General features: G+C 45.0%; 1 protein-coding gene across 3 annotated transcripts in view; it reads left to right on the top strand.

Annotated features, from left to right (window-relative positions):
- Positions 1 to 19,578, top strand: part of ARHGEF9 (Cdc42 guanine nucleotide exchange factor 9) — a 1,787,868-nt gene that overhangs the window by 1,417,896 nt on the left and 350,394 nt on the right. For all 3 annotated transcript variants that reach the window (XM_069612543.1, XM_069612544.1, XM_069612545.1), the window contains one exon: positions 12,657 to 12,889. In XM_069612543.1, the coding sequence (XP_069468644.1) occupies positions 12,657 to 12,889 (233 nt within the window). The remainder of the gene's footprint in view (positions 1 to 12,656; positions 12,890 to 19,578) is intronic.

The raw sequence follows: 19,578 nt of genomic DNA on the forward strand, positions 1-19,578 counted from the left end.
ATCGATCATCACCCTCTCGCCTGGGGTGCAAGGGGGATGATAACTGCATGAAAGGGGTGTCTGGTTGGTATCGGCACAAAATTCAGAAAGAAAAGGCAAAGCTTTTTTTCTAAAGCCTGAAGCTCTTGCTTATACGCGAGAGCTTCAGGCTTTAGAAGAAAAGGCTTATCTTCTAGCGGCCTGGTGGGCTGGGTTTTCAAGCGGAATTTATGGAGCCCTGGCAGGGCCCCGTCACAGACTCGATTTTTGTAGTCTGCCGGGTCTCCTCTCCGGCTAGCCCCGGACCACTTAAAGCCCTGCCCATACTCTTTTGCTTTGTGCATATGTACTTACTTTCAAACGCAGGTGCTGCTGGCCTTATCAGCTAACATTTGGAAAACCAGGTTGTGGAGGTCTTCCCTGGAATAATCAAGCATTTTTTACTAGACTTCAAAGTTAAAACAAACATCATGTTTGCTTTAGCATCAAAGTCCAGTAATAAAAAGCGGCCCCTCTCCCCCGGGCCGGCCTCTGATTTGGTGGCGTGGTGGGTGTCAGTAAGACAAAGACCTGCTCGTGTTGGTGAGCACGCCTTTGGTTTGGGGAATGAATGGAGCAGAGGCTCCTCTCAACATGCTGGTCATCGGCCCCAGATTCCTCACGAAACCAAAGGCCCACTCGCCAATGGACCCGCGGCCATGCAACACTTGGGACGCAAAACCCCCATAACCTTGTACGCCCATTGGGCATGCGCACTGCGATATGAAGTGTCTTAATGGCGGCTCGTTCACAATGGGTGGGTCGATGCCCCTTCGAGCTGCCACTGCATGGGGCAATTGACAACAATGTCAATGCAAAAGCCCACGAAGGATTTTAAACCGGTTCAAGCTTCTAGAACCTGCCATGGGACAAGAGTATTCACCGATACAATCACTCCCTCCGCAGTTCCTAAGGAATGGATTTCAGCCCCGAATCCAGAGACGAATGTGTCCCTGGGCAGAAATGTGCGTGTCTCACCCCATCTATCTGTGCATTGATTCTGACCTGGAAGGTCCCCCGTGCACTGCTGCAGAGGTGGTGGGAACACGGCAACAGCCGACAATAATTCCAGAAATGGTATCGATGGCAATAGGGCCATCTGCTGGCAGGTCCTGGTGTTGCACTTGAAAGATAAATGTCTGTTCATGACATCTATATAAATAATTGTGCAATATCTAGACTACGAATTATAGGAACAGAAAATATATTGGGTTAATCAACATGTTTCAGTTTCCCACGAAGTGTGGGACTTTCTGCAGTGTGGATTTGTTGTGGGCTCAATTACTGACATATCACAAAAGTGGGAGGGTGCAGGCATTTGCAAGGCAATGTGTGCAAATATGTGTTTTCAACAAGAGGCTGTTTTCTGGTTGAAAGAACAGCAGGGGCGCACTGCTGGTGTTTTTGCTGAAGCACCCAGCCCCCAGGCATCTCCACTTTCACTGGCTAAACCGTAATAAAAAATGGCGCGTCTTACCTCTGAGCGCTACGTTGAGCACACATTGAGCACAATGACCACATGTGGCATGGACACACATCACCATCTTAGAACCGACCGCTGGGAATTTAACCTTCCTTTAAATTGGTGGCGGTCAGGATAGGCTTTCAGCTTAAAGCACCTGACGTTGCTATGGCCTGTGTCCCGAGTGGCGTCTGCAGTCTTTGGCAGATATTTTGTGGCAAAAATTCAAAAATGCTCTTGGCAACATAGTCAGTGGTGAGGGATTATGAGGGTCATTGTCTGAAACATCTGGGAAGCTGGAAGTTGCAGGCCCCTGGAAAAGCTCAGCCAGAGAGCGATGTTGAGGCACAGTGTAAAGATAATGATGTGTTATTTATATAGCGCCTTAATCCAAAGCGCTTTACAGAGCACATATTTACATACAATATCACCCAACCGAAATTGGTACTCATTTATCGAACTCGGAAGGATGAAAGGCTGAATTGCCCTTGCCGGGATTCGAACCTGCGACCTTCAGATCACGCTCAGATCGCAGCAGCGCGCGCTCAACCCGCTGAATTATCTTACTGGCTTATGTATGACTTCTGGCTAGTTAGGGTCCTCATTTCTTAGTGCTTAGGAGCACACCTCGTGTTTCTATTCTTTCTTACTACTTAGAGAGTGTGGTGGGGTGCAAGGGAGAAAAACACCCCAGACACTAGGTGGTGTGGTGAAATAGAGAATAAACAGATGCCCACACACTTGTGGAGCCCTCCCGTCCCCTGCACATCCTGTTTGTATTGTGAACCAAACAATATCTTTTTCTTTTTAGTTATTCAAAAATTCACAAAATCCCGCAGATTGTGGGCCTTTCTCCCGTCATATGGATAGCCTTTCAGACTTGCCAGGCCTTACAGCCAGTCTCCCATACCTCCCACCTGTGAATGGGGGATGGAAGGCTACTGGGTCTCTGTTGCCACTTCCCCTTCCAGGCATTAGTGGTTTACACACAGGTGCTCGGAAGAGTGTGTTCATAAGACACATCAATGTAATCTCACCGCTTTACTATATGGATTAAAGGACAATTACACATTTCTGTGGGGAGATGCAAATAAGATTCAATGTTCTACTATCTAACTTATGGCAAACTCAATCACTAAAGAACGTCTCTTTTTGCAAATACATATGTAACTTTTGCAAAGGGTTCTTTAAGTGACTAGCGTGTGTTCCTGATTCTGCAGTAATGTGACTTTGGGATGTATACTGGTGAGCTGTACTATGGTACTGTGCTATGGCCTACAGTTGATACTGATATTCTGTGCGCACTGTCATCAACATTCTTATGCATCCCGGACAAGGTATTGGACACGTTAAAGACTTTGAGACAGCGTCATATGGATGTCCTTGTAATCAATGTTTAGTCCATCCTGGTGGTTCGCAATTCATGCTGTAGTGACAGGATGGATTTCAAATATACTATTAAGCTAGACTTTGATTGGTATCTAGATTGTACGATGATTTTAAGTTAAACGTTTAGCTGCATTATACCTTGTTTTACTATTTTATTAGGTCACTGTTTTCGTACATGTTTTCTTTTTCCTGATTTTTATTTTAGTGGGGGCTGGTAATCCTTTTTTACTTGTTGCTTTGATGTTTGGGATGCTGTTAATTGGGATTCAGGTTTTGTGTTGCTGTTAGGTTCCTTAGAGTCTATGTGGCTCTTTTCAATTTTGGTGTTTTCTGGTTGGGGGAATCTAAATATGATTGGGAGGGATATCGGGGGTGGCTTGGGGTTTGTTAGTTCCTGTTGACGTTGGATTCATATTTCTGCAGGTGGGGGTGGGGGTGGGTTTTTGATTTTTATAAGTACAGATTTTTTTGTTTGGTTTTTTGTTGTCTTCTCTTTTTCCTTGCAATGCCGTCTGAGAGGAGTGACCAGTTGTCTGTTTCATCGTGGTATATCAATGTCTAAATAATCCGCTCAAAAGGCAAACAATTTTTAATTGTTTGAAAGATATGCACAGTGATGTACATGTTCTCCAAGAGACCCATTTACTGTTAGAGGATGCTAATATGCTGCGCAGAGGTTGGATTGGGGAATTTTTTGTCTCGTGCTATTCATCCAGGAGTAGGGGGGTTGCTATTTTGATTCGGAAGAATTCCCCGATTAAGGTCTTGAAATCTCGCACTGATAAAGAGGGTAGGATCATCGCGCTCTTGGTGGAAGTTCAAGGTGTTCAGTATATTTCTTGCAATGTTTATGCCCCTTCGGTGGATGACGGCACATTTTTTGGAACAGTTGCTCAAATGTTACAGGATTTGGCATGTCAGAATGTTATTCTGGGAGGTGACTTTAATTTGGTTATTGATAATGTCAAAGATCGCAGTGGACCTAATACTGCTTTCAGGAGAGACCCGACTTTTTGTTCCTTTAACTCACTTATTTCTGAATTTGCATTAGAAGACTGTTGGAGATTGCTTCATGATGATTTGAGGGAATATACGTTTTATTCTAGCTCTCATGGTTCACATTCTCGTATAGATATGTTTTTTACTGCTGGTTCAGCAACCCGGAATTTGAAAAGCTGTGAGATTGGTTGTATTGCTGTCATTGACCATGCACCTGTGTTTATGAACGTAGATTTACAGTTTAGAACTCCTAGATCGTTTTGTTGGAGAATGAACACCTCAATTCTTCAAGATGAAAAGATTGTGGAAAAAATCGAGGCTAATTATTTTGTTGTGGAAAACAGGACAGATGGTATTGCTGTTGGGACAGTATGGGAGGCATTTAAATGTACAATGTGGGGCTTAATTCTGGGTTTGTCCAGCAGCAGGAGGAAATGTATGGTGAACAAAAGTATGGATTTGGAACAAAGTATTAAGCAACTTTCAAATGAATTGATAAATGACTCTGTGAACATGGAGAAAAAGAGAAGATTGAGGGAGCTACACAGAGAATTGAATGAGACTTTGAAAATAAGGTCTGAGAAGGATTTGATCAAATTGAAATGTTCATACTTTGAATATGGTGAAAAATGCGACCATTGGCTAGCCTATAGATTGAGACAACAACAATCAGATAGATCTATCACTTCTATCAAAAATGAGAATGGTCAGGTGACTTGTGATCCGAAACTGATTAATGAGACTTTTAAGGAATATTATACGAAGCTCTATCAAAGTGAGTTTATTTATTTATTTGCATTTGTTAAGCGCACTTGCAGCCCATGAGGCATCGAGGCGCTGTTACAGAGGATACACAGATTTAAGATTACATTCGGGTGCAGGAGGCTCTTAGTTACAGGTTAGCAGGAATATATGCAGAAACAGGTTAAGGTCATACAAAGAGTCTGGTTTTGATAGCCTTGCGGAAGGCTAGGTGTGACTCGATGAGTCTGAGGTGAGGTGGCAGGGCATTCCAGTGTGTGGCTGCTAGGGTGGGGAAACTGGAGCCACCAGCACGCACTTTCCGCGAGGTAGGCCTGACAATGGTGTTGGCGTAGAGAGATCTAAGTGGTCTTGTGGCGGAGTGCCTGGTGATTCTGTTCGTCAGGTAGGGGGGGGCAAGCTCGTGAATGCATTTGTGGGTGATGGCAAGAGTTTTAAAGACAATTCTTTCTTTAACAGGGAGCCAGTGCACTTGCCTTCTGATTTCGGAGATGTGGTCTCTCCTTGCGGTGCCGGTGGCTGCCCTTAGAGCATTGTTTTGAGTTGGGTGTCAATGGATTGGATGATTCCTTTTTTAATGGACTAGAGATACCTAGAGTGAATGATTTGGAGAAAGCTATGCTGGGTGAGGCTTTGACTGTGGATGAAATGAAATCTGCGATTGGGAAGTTGAACTCGGGCAAGTCTCCGGGTCCGGATGGTCTGCCTGCTGAATTTTATAAAATCTTACCTGATTCGGTGGTAGAACTTATGCGGGATATGTTCATCGAATCCAGGGTGGGAGGTTTGCTTCCTGCTTCTACTAGTCATGTCATTATAACGGTATTTCTAAAAAAGGATAAGGATGGCTGCTTGACTTCAAACTACCGTCCGATCAGTTTGATTAATACTGATAATAAGATTCTTGCGAAATTATTGGCCCTTCGTTTGCAGAATCTTCTTGTGAAGTTAGTGCACACTGATCAGTCAGGCTTTGTTCATTGCCGGAGGACATCTAGCAATATTAGGAATCTATTGTTATTGATGACACATGCACAGGATATGGAAGATGATGTTGCGGTGCTTTCCTTAGACGCGGAGAAAGCGTTTGATCGTGTTGATTTGAACTATCTTTTTTCAGTATTGCGTGCTATGAATTTAGGTGAGGAATTTATTTCATGGATTGCCTTGCTTTATGCTTGTCCGACTGCTGCCGTCAGAACTAATGGGCAGTTATCAGACTCTTTTGTACTGCAGAGGGGTACAAGGCAGGGATGCCCTTTATCCCCCCTGATATTTGTTTTGGCCATGGAACCACTGGCGATTGCATTGAGGTGTGATGTAGGGATACGGGGTCTGAGTTTTCATGGGGCCAATCAAAAGCTGTGGTTTTATGCGGATGATCTGTTATTGTTGTTACGGAATTTAACGGTGTCCCTGCCGGCCTTGTTGGGTGTTCTGGACAGATTTCATGCGGTGGCTGGATTTAAAGTCAACTGGACTAAGTCTGAGGTTTTACCTGTTTCTGGATGTTGTGATAGGAACTTGGTTTCTGGATTTGGGTTTCGGTGGTGTGACAGAAAATTAAAATATCTGGGTATATGGCTGACCCCACTGGTGGATGAGATGGTTGTGGTAAACATGACTGAGACTTGTAGAGAACTGAAAATGTGTATTTTGAGGTGGTCTTTACTTCACTTGTCCCTATGGGGCAAAGTGAATGCTATAAAAATGAATGCAGCCCAGAAAATTAACTATGTAATAGGTATGCTTCCGATGAAAATTGGCAGTCATTTTTGGAAGAAAATTGATGGTTTGTTGCAGTCGTTTTTATGGGATGACAAGCCGCCGCGGTTAAAGTTATGGAAACTTCAGCTGCCAGTGGAAAAGGGAGGTTTGGGTGTGCCGAATTTCAGGGCATATCATCTAGCTTTTTCAAGTAATTTCATTGTGCCCTTTCTGATGGAACAGCCTGATACTTGGGTAATTGCAGAGGCAAGTTTGTTGGGCCCACTCCCCCCAAGGGCGATTCTCACGGCAACAAACAAGTTATGTAAGAGATCATCTCTGACAGTCTTTCTGAGAGATACGTGGAGACAGGTTCATGAATTATTGGGATCGGTCGCTTCTAAGACTATTCATGCCTCCATTTGGTTGAACCCACAGATTTCTGTTGGAGGTAAATCTTTGTTCTGGCCTGATTGGTTTCTGGGTGGAGTCCATTGGATTGATGATGTGCTGGTGGATGGTGAGTGGATGGGTGAGCGTAAGTTGCGAGCAAAATTTCACATTGATAATTTCCGATCTGAAGACTTCAGAAAATTAAAAAGATGCATAGGTGATGTGGTGGACCAAGGAAGCTCAATGGTTAATCTCTTTCTTAGAGAAAGGGAGCCAAGTGGTGGCTCGATTGCTCGCAGGATATACAATTGTATTGTGTCTGCTTATAAGGAGAATTCTGATTTGAGAGATGAATGGGGAAGGAGATTGGGGTGTGAGATTTCACCCGAGATGTGGTTGGATATGTGTGCGAACATTAAACTTTGTGCAATTGATCTGGTGGAACGATCTAGACAGATAAAGATCCTCAATAGAGTGTTTTGGAGCCCGGAGTGAATGTTTAAGAGGGGGTTGATGGATTCGGATGATTGCTGGTGTTGTGGGAATGGACTGGGAAGTCTAGAACATCTACTGTGGGAATGTGTGCGTGTACGGGGTTTTTGGCATGATGTTTGTGGTGCCTGTCTGCGTGTTTTGGATTTGGATGTTGATTTGGATTTTGTGACAATGATTTTGGGAGGTGGAGAATTGCTGGAGGATCTCTCGGTGTCACGGAAAAAGTTTTTACTCCGTGGAGCTTGTCTGGGCAAAAAGTTGGTCCTGAGGGGCTGGAAGTCACGGAATGCGCCTTCTCTTGATGATTGGGTTGAGGGGATGTCTGCCCTTGCTTCCATGGAAAGGATGGTGTTCAAGAGGCAAGGGAATTTGAGTTTATATGGAAAGGTGTGGGATGACTTTTTGAGTATTTACTGATTTATTACAAGTTATGTATATATAATATTCTGTTAATCTGTGTATTTTTGCTGAGTATTAACTGTTCTGATTGTTTGATTGATTACCTATGTGTAAAATCTATAAATAAACAAATAAAAAAATAAAAAATAAAAAATCCTGCAGATTCAGTTTTTGTTAAAGGAGAAAAGTTTACTTTATATTATTCCTTTTTTCAAAGTTAATCACAAGACTTTTTGGGAAAAAAGATTATTTTGCATATATATAGACAGATGTTTTTGAAAAAATTGAAGTTTTCTTTGAAAAATTAGGCCTCTGTGAAATAAATTTGTACTATTGCCAACCTGTAAAGGAATAATATAAAGTATACTTTTTTCTTTTAACACAAACTGAATCTCCGGGATTTTGTGAATTTGTGAATAAATAAAAAGAAAAAAAGATATTGTTTGATTCAAAATACAAACAGGTTGTGCAGGGGACGGGAGTGTTCCACAAGTGGGTGGACATCTGTTGATTCTCTGGCTAGCTAGCATCCAACAGCCGTAATACTGGCCGCGGGTGATGAGATTTTGAAATTGAGGGATCTGATTTTTCTCAAATATTTGCTGTCTTTGGGGGGTGGGGCGAGGGTATGGGCCTAGAGAAAATCTGGTGTTTCTAAGTTAGTCATTGAGAGAAACCTCTTGCTTCATGGTTTGTTGCAGAGCGCCATGCTGGGAAGTATCATTTAAATCAGGTGACGAAAGCTCGGGGGCCATGAAAAGGGAGCGTTGAAGAAAAGTTTCATGAAACACATGAACTGAGAACTGTAAACAGAGACCAGTCGGCAGTGATAGTGAGAGAAAGGGATTTTTGTTTTTTTGAACATGTTATCACACCGGGCTGGCGGACTCACCACTTTATCAGGTAGATCGGTAATGTCTTCCCCATCAGTAGAACTCAACTCGTTCCCCCGTTTCCTTTCCTCCTCACCTGAGCTTGAAGAGTAATTTAACTTCTTTCTTCTGACGTGCAGAGCGGGAAGCCTTTTCTTCTGTAGAAGGTAAGGTCGGCCTCGAAAGGAAGCCACCGCAGCTCCACACAGGAGGCATGGTGACCCCCCTCCGCGACGGACTAACAACGGAGTGAGGGGAAAAGCCAAACGGCGTAAAACCCCCTCCGGTGTACTGGAGCAAGCCGAAAACCAGAAACAGGAACAATTTGGTGAAGCACAATCAGGCGATCCTAGGCAAGGTGAGTATGAGAGTGTACAAGAGAGGAAAGCTCCGTAGAGAATGGAGCAGAGCGAGAGAGAGCAAGGAAAAGGAACGGACCGGTGAAAACAACCGGGGGAGGGAAAACTGGAAAGGCTGGAAGGAGGAAGTGAGCAAGGGGAAAGAGAGCAAGGGCTAGGAAGAAACAGAACAGCACGGGCGGAGCACCGCCAAGGAGAAAACTATAGAGGAGCGTGAGCAACAGAGGGAAATCCGAAGTTGCAACGCGCCGAGCTGCCTAGCGTGAGGAAGTAAATACGCGTAGGCGGCGGCCATGTTGAAAAAGACTAGAACGTTAGTGCTGTCAGGGAAAAAAAAACGTGACGGCACAATCTAATGGCGGCCCAGCTTCCACCTCTTCCACAGCCGCCAGCGCCCAGCGGTCGTGACACATGTGTGCAAAAGGGCCTTCTCATATGAGCCAGCCATAGTTGTGAACTGCGACTCCCCAGAAGTTTTGGAGTATAACTCTTCTGATTCCTGCCCATTGACTATGCTGGCTTGGGCTGCTGGGAGATGGAATTCAAAACATCTGGAGAGCCAAAGGTTGCACAACTCTGTCTATAGTCCAGCTCATCCATTCAATGGCGCACCCGTCCGAATACAGAGCCCGTTGGTCAGACAACAGAGAGCTTACACATGACCATCAAACTATAACGTCATTGGGGACCAGGAGCCATATTCATATCAGCCAATATTAATCTTAGACGGATTTGGAAAGGCCTTGACGAAGCCCTTAACTATTTGGGTCCAGGGGAACAAAATGAAATCCCCGCTCGCACTTGTGTTCTTCACAAATCTGCATGGAAGGTTCATCAAGTTCTGGGGGGCAGATTTGTAAAACATGGTCTTTCTGGATTTAAGTTAGGACTTAGATTAAATCAAAAGAGGCATGTTAGGGGCCACACTTGGTTTACTGAGACTCCCTGATGATCTACGACAGATAATTAAATTGGTGCACAGTAACTCGACGACAGTGGTTCGTTGTGGGCCAAGGCTTGACATGCAATTTCTTGCCAACAAGAGGGTTGACTGGGATGTTCCTATGTCCCCTTGTTTATTTATTTAGAATTTGCCTATTTTCTAGCCCAAGGCCTTGGACTCCCCAAAGTTGAATGGTGCTAAAAATAAGACACAGATGTATGCCTATGAGCCTTTATTTTGGGTGTTTCATCTTACCTCTGCAGCACCAGGACTTTTGTAAATGGTACCTGCTGGTGGTACATGTCGACTCTGGACAGGGCCCTGGGTGCACTGGTGAAATGATATGGCTAATTAGGCATCATATTTGCCCAAAATGGCTGATGGAATATTTGCACGGTCAGAATTGTTCAGACTCTTACAGCAAGGAAGCCTAGGATTATTTGCACCCGGGGAAGGGTGCTCAGTCAATGAGGTGACTGAAAACAGAGCACAATCTGAAAGTGTTTATCTGTGCACTCACAGCCACCTGTGCTCCTTCCCTGGGTGCCACCATTTAACTTTTTGGCACCCCTCATTTGTCCCACAACCCCCTCAACTCTCCCCCTCCCTACCCCTAATTTCCATGACATCCTTCCCGTCCTCCCTCCACTCTCTGCAGCCCCAGCTGACACACCTTCCTGCTTTCGGTTCACCTCCTCCCAGTTCACCAGGTTTGCTCCCCATCCTCCACACCATAGAAATAGAAGAGGAATTTACTCCCTCTACTACGGCGGCAGCCATCTTTGTTTTTGTTTATGGGAGGTTGTGAATGTGCAACATGCTCAAAGCCCATCTCCCCTTAAAAAGAAACACTTTGCTCTGTTTGAACCCCGTAGTGACCCCCCCCTCACCCTCCCAAGTTGGGAATAGCTATCATCCCCTTCTTTGGTGGCAAATAAGGCCATCAGCAAGGTTCAGGCTAGCAGGCCGTTACCCCCCGTATTCCCCCCCACACAGGAATAATAGCTATATTACAATTCTGCGGTTCTCAGGTGCTCAGATTGTTAAGATTCTTAAGAAAAGTGTGGAGATACATAGAGTAAGGGCTTCATCTGCTGTGCCACATGAGCTGACATTCTGGAGTATGCTGAGGTTAAAAGCCTAGAAGTAGGTAGAACACATTGTTAGGATCTGCTTTTGGGGCTTCTGAAATGTACACCACCATATGTGAGCTGCCTAGGCCAAGGGGTCTCCAAGCCAGATCCTCAAAAGAACCAAATCCACTGCATACTTTTAGGATCGCCACACAATAGTGACTGGAAATGGGAGCTAGTTACATAGTAGGTGCTGTTGCTGGGGCATGTGAGGAGTGGATCTAGAGACCCCAGGCCTAGAAGCTGGTTTGCACAATGTCCTCATGCAGACGTGGATTGCATTAATTCAAAAGGCTTGCAAGAAATATCTGGGTGATAAATATTAAGCGAAATCTCGATAATCTTTTTTCTGGATGTTATGCCCTCACACCCCCCCCCCCCCCGGCTATGTCAGATTTCACCTGGCATAACTCATTACGAACACAGTTTAAAACCCTACATTTACCCATGCTGTTTCCATCCAATAGGTAAAGCAAATGGCCATTGGTATGGTACCTTGAGGCCATACCAATGGCATTAGGCGCTATACAAATGCCATATACCTTAACATTGCATATTATGCCTGTGGTTAAATAATTGGGGTCAAGGCTGATTACGAATGCACGATAATGGACTGGCAGGGGCTAGCTGGTTCAATTCTTTGGCCCTTAGTGTACACGTTTAAATCCCTTTGCTACTGAATCCTATTTAATCTGAATTAAATCTCCTGTTTTTAGAAAAGGAATAGCTATCATATGATTGGATGTATTAATTTTGGGGAGGATCCTGGCAGGGGAAAGCTTCTACGCCTGGCATCTGGTGAAATGGCTGGTGGAGTGGATGCTCTGCCATGGATTGGCTGACCTTCACTAAATAATCATTGATGAGAAAGGAGCTGTTGAGACCAGTGTTCTTGTAATAGAATATCAGTCTTACATTGACGCTACGCAGCTCTTTCGAAGAGCCGAAAATACAAGTCTCAACTCTGCGCCCATAGGGTTTACAAAGGAGTGTCTCCTGGTAGCGGTTTGAAGCCGCAGTGACTGACAGGCACATGCTTTATTATTTTTAGAATCTGGTATTATCAATATGTTACAAAAAAGTATTATATCATTGTCAACTATGCTGCTGATGTATTAATGTAATTAGTAATAAAATAGGTCACTATTAATACTGAGTATGTGTGATGATCTTGAATGATCTTGAGGGACCGCGCTAACTAGGCTCCAATAACACGAGTGAGGATAAGAATGATGAATTCCGCTTGATATTATATTTCAGCAAAAGTGAGCGGGTGCCAAACATTATGCTTGTCATAAATTCACTAATGATATGAGTATCTGCAGTGATCTGAGGCTCAAAGGAGAGGATTTCAAATAAAGGCATGGGTAGGAGGCAATTTTTAAGGTATTTTACTCCAGATCTGTGAGTAATGTATAGAGGATGGCTGATTTGAGGTTTCTGTGGGTGCTGTTCATGGGTTAATGTTCCTATAGGAGACGAGAGAATGTCTGACATGTTGGCACCTCAGAAGTCCCAGTACGATTCTAGCACATTCGGTCCAACGTCAGGAACACAGGATATTCTGATACTTCTCGGTGGTGCACACTAATGCAATCCCACGTCTTCAGCATGCATGTGATCTCTGGCCAGCTTGTATGTGCCCTTGGAATCATTGTTGATCTCTCCGTCTGATGTGTTCTTGTTCCTCTCCTCTCACGCACCCTTGCAATTTCTGCGATGCAGCAAGATGGCTTCTGGATCTATTCCGAGTACTGTAACAACCACCTGGACGCTTGCATGGAGCTCTCCAAGCTGATGAAGGACGGCCGATACCAGCATTTCTTCGAGGCCTGCCGCCTCCTGCAGCAGATGATTGACATCGCCATTGACGGGTTCCTGCTGACGCCGGTGCAGAAGATCTGCAAGTACCCTCTGCAGCTGGCCGAGCTCCTCAAGTACACCGCACAGGACCACAGGTACTTCTGGGCTTTGCTTCATCTTCTCTTTCGTCCAAGTGGGTGGTGTGGCATTTGGACTGCGATATGGGGTAATATTTGCCACGGTTACAGGACCTGCCATACCTGGGTTGTTATGTCTGATTCTACGCGTGTCTGAAGCGGGCAACACTGATGGCTGTCTTGTTAATGCGCCCTTGGCCTAAACTTCATTGCTAATAGGCAGGTGCCACTCCATCAAGCAACTCCATCAAAATGGGCACGCATCCTGCCATCCTGTTTCCCATAAGAGACACCATGGTTCAAAGGAAAGTTATATGCACATCAGGGGCGATTTAATGGCCATGTGATCTAATGTAGAGGGCATTGGGGCCCAATTCATGGAATTTTCTGCACGGTCCAAAGTGACTTTGTACTGCTGACACAAACCCTGATTCATGGAACTGTGTAAAGTGTATTTTTGATTTGATTTGATTTGATTTATTGATTTATAAAGCGCTTTACAACAAGGCGCTGTTTGCAGTGCAAAGTCTGTTCAAGGTCATTGTGTGCTGAAAAATGATTTTGCACTGACTATGTACAGACTTTGCACTGCAAAAATACACTTTTCACAGTTCCATGAATCAGGTTTTGTGTCGGCAGTGCAAAGTCACTTTGAACCGTGCAAAAAATTCCATGAGTCGGGCCCTTAGTGTTTAGTGCTCCCTGCTAGGTACCAAGAGAACACAATTCACACAAGAGCCTTGTATTAGGAACACCTTCCTACGAGTGTGGTGGTAATTGTAGATAAAAGGCAGTATTTGGAAGTATCACCTGTTTTTACCACCAGCCGCATTATGGCTTAGTTGGGTATTTGCTTAATGCAGTGTGCTAGAGGAATAACATTTAATGAATACTGCCATAGTATGATGTGGAACCTCATCATTGCATTGCTATTTCTACAAGCACTTCCCTTTAATGTAGAAAAAAGTGTTCTGCGTGGGGCCAACCAAATGTAGTGTGGTAAAGTGGGCATCTTAGATGTACACCATCTCCTGCCTACAAGGGTATGTAGTGACCCTTTTGTACTGTATCTGTAACTGGAGCCCCTCTGCTCCTCTAACTCTCTGATTACTAAACGCTACTCCAAGCAGAGAGTGGGGTGCAGGTCTCTCGCTTCGGCTGGTGCCTCTCTCTAGAACAGCATCCCTGCCCTGCTCAGATTTGAGCCGGTCCTCCTTAAATTCTGGAAACTTCTCAAAACTCTGCTTTTCTCTACCTCTTTCTCTCTTCCCCTTTGCTGCTAACCATCCCTCTGCCACTGAGACTGGCGGCCTGGTAAATTCATGAATCTCACAGGATACCAGGCCCTCTTCCCAGTCGAAACCAGTTCCCTCCTCCCTTCAGCACTGCCCCTGTGGACCTCCTGCATGGTGGCAGTGGGGGGAGTGGGGGGAATTCTCATATAATCCTATTGCTGAGGTGGGATAGTTGAAGAGTGGGGGGGGAATTCTCATATAATCCTATTGCTGAGGTGGGATAGTTGAGGAGTTTGGGGGGGGGGGGAATTCTCATATAATCCTATTGATGAGGTGGGATAGTTGAAGAGTGGGGGGGGGGAGATTCTCATATAATCCTATTGTTGAGGTGGGATAGTTGAAGAGTGGGGGGAATTCTCATAAAATCCTATTGCTGAGGTGGGATAGTTGGGGAGTGGGGGGAATTCTCATATAATCCATTTGCTGAGGTGGGATAGTAGAAGAGTGGGGGGAATTCTCATATAATCCTATTGCTGAGGTGGGATAGTTGAGGAGTGGGGGAATTCTCATATAATCCTATTGCTAAAGCGGGATAGTTAAGGAGTGGGGGGAATTCTCATATAATACTATTGCTGAGGTGGGATAGTTGAGGAGTGAAGGGGAGGATTCTCATATAATCCTATTGCTGAGGTGGGATAGTTGAGGAGTGGGGGAATTCTCAAATAATCCTATTGCTGAGGTGGGATAGTTGAGGAGTGGGGGAATTCTCATATAATCCTATTGCTAAAGCGGGATAGTTAAGGAGTGGGGGGAATTCTCATATAATACTATTGCTGAGGTGGGGTAGTTGAGGAGTGTGGGGGAGAATTCTCATATAATCCTATTGCTAAGCTGGGATAGTTGAGGAGTGGGGGGAGATTCTCATATAATCCTATTGCTGAGGTGGGATTGTTGAGGAGTGGGGGAATTCTCATATAATCCTATTGCTAAAGCGGGATAGTTAAGGAGTGGGGGGAATTCTCATATAATACTATTGCTGAGGTGGGATAGTTGAGGAGTGGGGGGAATTCTCATATAATCCTATTGCTGAGGTGGGATAGTTGAGGAGTGAAGGGGAGGATTCTCATATAATCCTATTGCTGAGGTGGGATAGTTGAGGAGTGGGGGAATTCTCAAATAATCCTATTGCTGAGGTGGGATAGTTGAGGAGTGGGGGAATTCTCATATAATCCTATTGCTAAAGCGGGATAGTTAAGGAGTGGGGGGAATTCTCATATAATACTATTGCTGAGGTGGGGTAGTTGAGGAGTGTGGGGGGGAATTCTCATATATTCCTATTGCTAAGCTGGGATAGTTGAGGAGTGGGGGGAGATTCTCATATAATCCTATTGCTGAGGTGGGATTGTTGAGGAGTGGGGGGAATTCTCATATAATCCTATTGCTGAGGTGGGATAGTTGAAGAGTGTGGGGGGGGAATTCTCATATAATCCTATTGCTGATGTGGGATAGTTAAAGAGTGGGGGGATTCTCATATAATCCTATTGATGAAGTGGAATAGTAACGGAGTGGGGGGAGGATTCTCATATAATCCTATCGCTGAGGAGGGATAGTTGAGGGGTGGGGGGGATTTTCTCATATAATCCTATCGCTGAGATGGGATAGTTGAGGAGTGGCGGGGATTCTCATATAATCCTATTGCTGGGGTGGGATAGTTGAGGAGTGGGGGAATTCTAATATAATCCTATTGCTGAGGTGGGATAGTTGAGGAGTGGGGGGGGGAATTCACATATAATCCTATTGCTGAGGTGGGATAGTTGAGGAGTGTGGGGGGGGATTCTCATATAATCCTATTGCTGGGGTGGGATAGTTGAGGAGTGGGGGAATTCTAATATAATCCTATTGATGAGGTGGGACGGTTGAAGAGTGGGGGGATTCTCATATAATCCTATTGATGAGGTGGGCTAGTTGGGGAGTGGGGGGGAATTCTCATATAATCCTATTGCTGATGTGGGATAGTTAAAGAGTGGGGGGATTCTCATATAATCCTATTGATGAAGTGGGATAGTTAAGGAGTGGTGGAGGATTATCATATAATCCTATCGCTGAGGAGGGATAGTTGAGGGGTGGGGGGATTTTCTCATATAATCCTATCGCTGAGATGGGATAGTTGAGGAGTGGGGGGGAATTCTCATATAGTCCTATTGCTGAGGTGGGATAGTTGAGGAGTGAAGGGGAGGATTCTCATATAATCCTATTGCTGAGGTGGGATAGTTGAGGAGTGGGGGAATTCTCATATAGTCCTATTGCTGAGGTGGGATAGTTAAGGAGTGGGGGGAATTCTCATATAATCCTACTGCTGAGGTGGGGTAGTTGAGGAGTGTGGGGGGGAATTCTCATATAATCCCTTTGCTAAACTGGGATAGTTGAGGAGTGGGGGGAGATTCTCATATAATCCTATTACTGAGGTGGGATAGTTGAGGAGTGGGGGAGGAGGGGATTCTCATATAATCCTATTGCTGATGTGGGCTAGTTGGGGAGTGGGGGGGGAATTCTCATATAATCCTATTGCTGATGTGGGATAGTTGAGGAGTGAAGGGGAGGATTCTCATATAATCCTATTGCTGAGGTGGGATAGTTGAGGAGTGAAGGGGAGGATTCTCATATAATCCTATTGCTGATGTGGGATAGTTGAGGAGTGAAGGGGAGGATTCTCATATAATCCTATTGCTGAGGTGGCATAGTTGAAGAGTTGGGGGAATTCTCATATAATCCTATTGCTGTGGTGGGATAGTTGAGGAGTGGGGGAATTCTCATATAATCCATTTGCTGAGGTGGGATAGTTGAAGAGTGGGGGGAATTCTCATATAGTCCTATTGCTGAGGTGGGATAGTTGAGGAGTGAAGGGGAGGATTCTCATATAATCCTATTGCTGAGGTGGGATAGTTGAGGAGTGGGGGAATTCTCATATAGTCCTATTGCTGAGGTGGGATAGTTAAGGAGTGGGGGGAATTCTCATATAATCCTACTGCTGAGGTGGGGTAGTTGAGGAGTGTGGGGGGGAATTCTCATATAATCCCTTTGCTAAACTGGGATAGTTGAGGAGTGGGGGGAGATTCTCATATAATCCTATTACTGAGGTGGGATTGTTGAGGAGTGTGGGGGGGGGATTCTCATATAATCCTATTGCTGAGGTGGGCTAGTTGGGGAGTGGGGGGGGGAATTCTCATATAATCCTATTGCTGATGTGGGATAGTTGAGGAGTGAAGGGGAGGATTCTCATATAATCCTATTGCTGAGGTGGGGTAGTTGAGGAGTGTGGGGGGGAATTCTCATATAATCCCTTTGCTAAGCTGGGATAGTTGAGGAGTGGGGGGAGATTCTCATATAATCCTATTGCTGATGTAGGATAGTTGAGGAGTGAAGGGGAGGATTCTCATATAATCCTATTGCTGAGGTGGGATAGTTGAGGAGTGAAGGGGAGGATTCTCATATAATCCTATTGCTGAGGTGGGATAGTTGAGGAGTGAAGGGGAGGATTCTCATATAATCCTATTGCTGAGGTGGGGTAATTGAGGAGTGTGGGGGGGAATTCTCATATAATCCCTTTGCTAAACTGGGATAGTTGAGGAGTGGGGGGAGATTCTCATATAATCCTATTGCTGAGGTGGGATAGTTGAGGAGTGTGGGGGGGGGATTCTCATATAATCCTACTGCTGAGGTGGGATAGTTGAGGAGTTTGGGGGGGGGGAATTCTCATATAATACTATTGATGAGGTGGGACAGTTGAAGAGTGGGGGAATTCTCATATAATCCTATTGCTGAGGTGGGCTAGTTGGGGAGTGGGGGGGGGAATTCTCATATAATCCTATTGCTGATGTGGGATAGTTAAAGAGAGGGGGGATTCTCATATAATCCTATTGATGAAGTGGGATAGTTAAGGAGTGGTGGAGGATTATCATATAATCCTATCGCTGAGGAGGGATAGTTGAGGGGTGTGGGGGATTTTCTCATATAATACTATCGCTGAGATGGGATAGTTGAGGAGTGGGGGGGAATTCTCATATAATCCTATTGCTGGGGTGGGATAGTTGAGGAGTGGGGGGGGAATTCATATATAATCCATTTGCTGATGTGGGATAGTAGAAGAGTGGGGGGAATTATCATATAATCCTATTGCTGAGGTGGGATAGTTGAGGAGTGAAGGGGAGGATTCTCATATAATCCTATTGCTGTGGTGGGATAGTTGAGGAGTGGGGGAATTCTCATATAATCCATTTGCTGGGGTGGGATAGTTGAGGAGTGGGGGGGGGAATTCACATATAATCCATTTGCTGATGTGGGATAGTAGAAGAGTGGGGGGAATTCTCATATTATCCTAATGCTGAGGTGGCATAGTTGAAGAGTGGGGGGAATTCTCATATAATCCTATTGCTGTGGTGGGATAGTTGAGGAGTGGGGGAATTCTCATATAATCCATTTGCTGAGGTGGGATAGTTGAAGAGTGGGGGGAATTCTCATATAGTCCTATTGCTGAGGTGGGATAGTTGAGGAGTGAAGGGGAGGATTCTCATATAATCCTATTGCTGAGGTGGGATAGTTGAGGAGTGGGGGAATTCTCATATAGTCCTATTGCTGAGGTGGGATAGTTAAGGAGTGGGGGGAATTCTCATATAATCCTACTGCTGAGGTGGGGTAGTTGAGGAGTGTGGGGGGGAATTCTCATATAATCCATTTGCTAAACTGGGATAGTTGAGGAGTGGGGGGAGATTCTCATATAATCCTATTACTGAGGTGGGATTGTTGAGGAGTGTGGGGGGGGGGGGATTCTCATATAATCCTATTGCTGAGGTGGGCTAGTTGGGGAGTGGGGGGGGGAATTCTCATATAATCCGATTGCTGATGTGGGATAGTTGAGGAGTGAAGGGGAGGATTCTCATATAATCCTATTGCTGAGGTGGGGTAGTTGAGGAGTGTGGGGGGGAATTCTCATATAATCCCTTTGCTAAGCTGGGATAGTTGAGGAGTGGGGGGAGATTCTCATATAATCCTATTGCTGATGTGGGATAGTTGAGGAGTGAAGGGGAGGATTCTCATATAATCCTATTGCTGAGGTGGGATAGTTGAGGAGTGAAGGGGAGGATTCTCATATAATCCTATTGCTGAGGTGGGATAGTTGAGGAGTGAAGGGGAGGATTCTCATATAATCCTATTGCTGAGGTGGGGTAGTTGAAGAGTGTGGGGGGGAATTCTCATATAATCCCTTTGCTAAGCTGGGATAGTTGAGGAGTGGGGGGAGATTCTCATATAATCCTATTGCTGAGGTGGGATAGTTGAGGAGTGTGGGGGGGGGGATTCTCATATAATCCTACTGCTGAGGTGGGATAGTTGAGGAGTTTGGGGGGGGGAATTCTCATATAATACTATTGATGAGGTGGGACAGTTGAAGAGTGGGGGAATTCTCATATAATCCTA

Source organism: Ambystoma mexicanum, chromosome 5p, assembly GCF_040938575.1.
Source record: "Ambystoma mexicanum isolate Mex_15411 chromosome 5p, UKY_AmexF1_1, whole genome shotgun sequence".
Taxonomy (NCBI): domain Eukaryota; kingdom Metazoa; phylum Chordata; class Amphibia; order Caudata; family Ambystomatidae; genus Ambystoma; species Ambystoma mexicanum.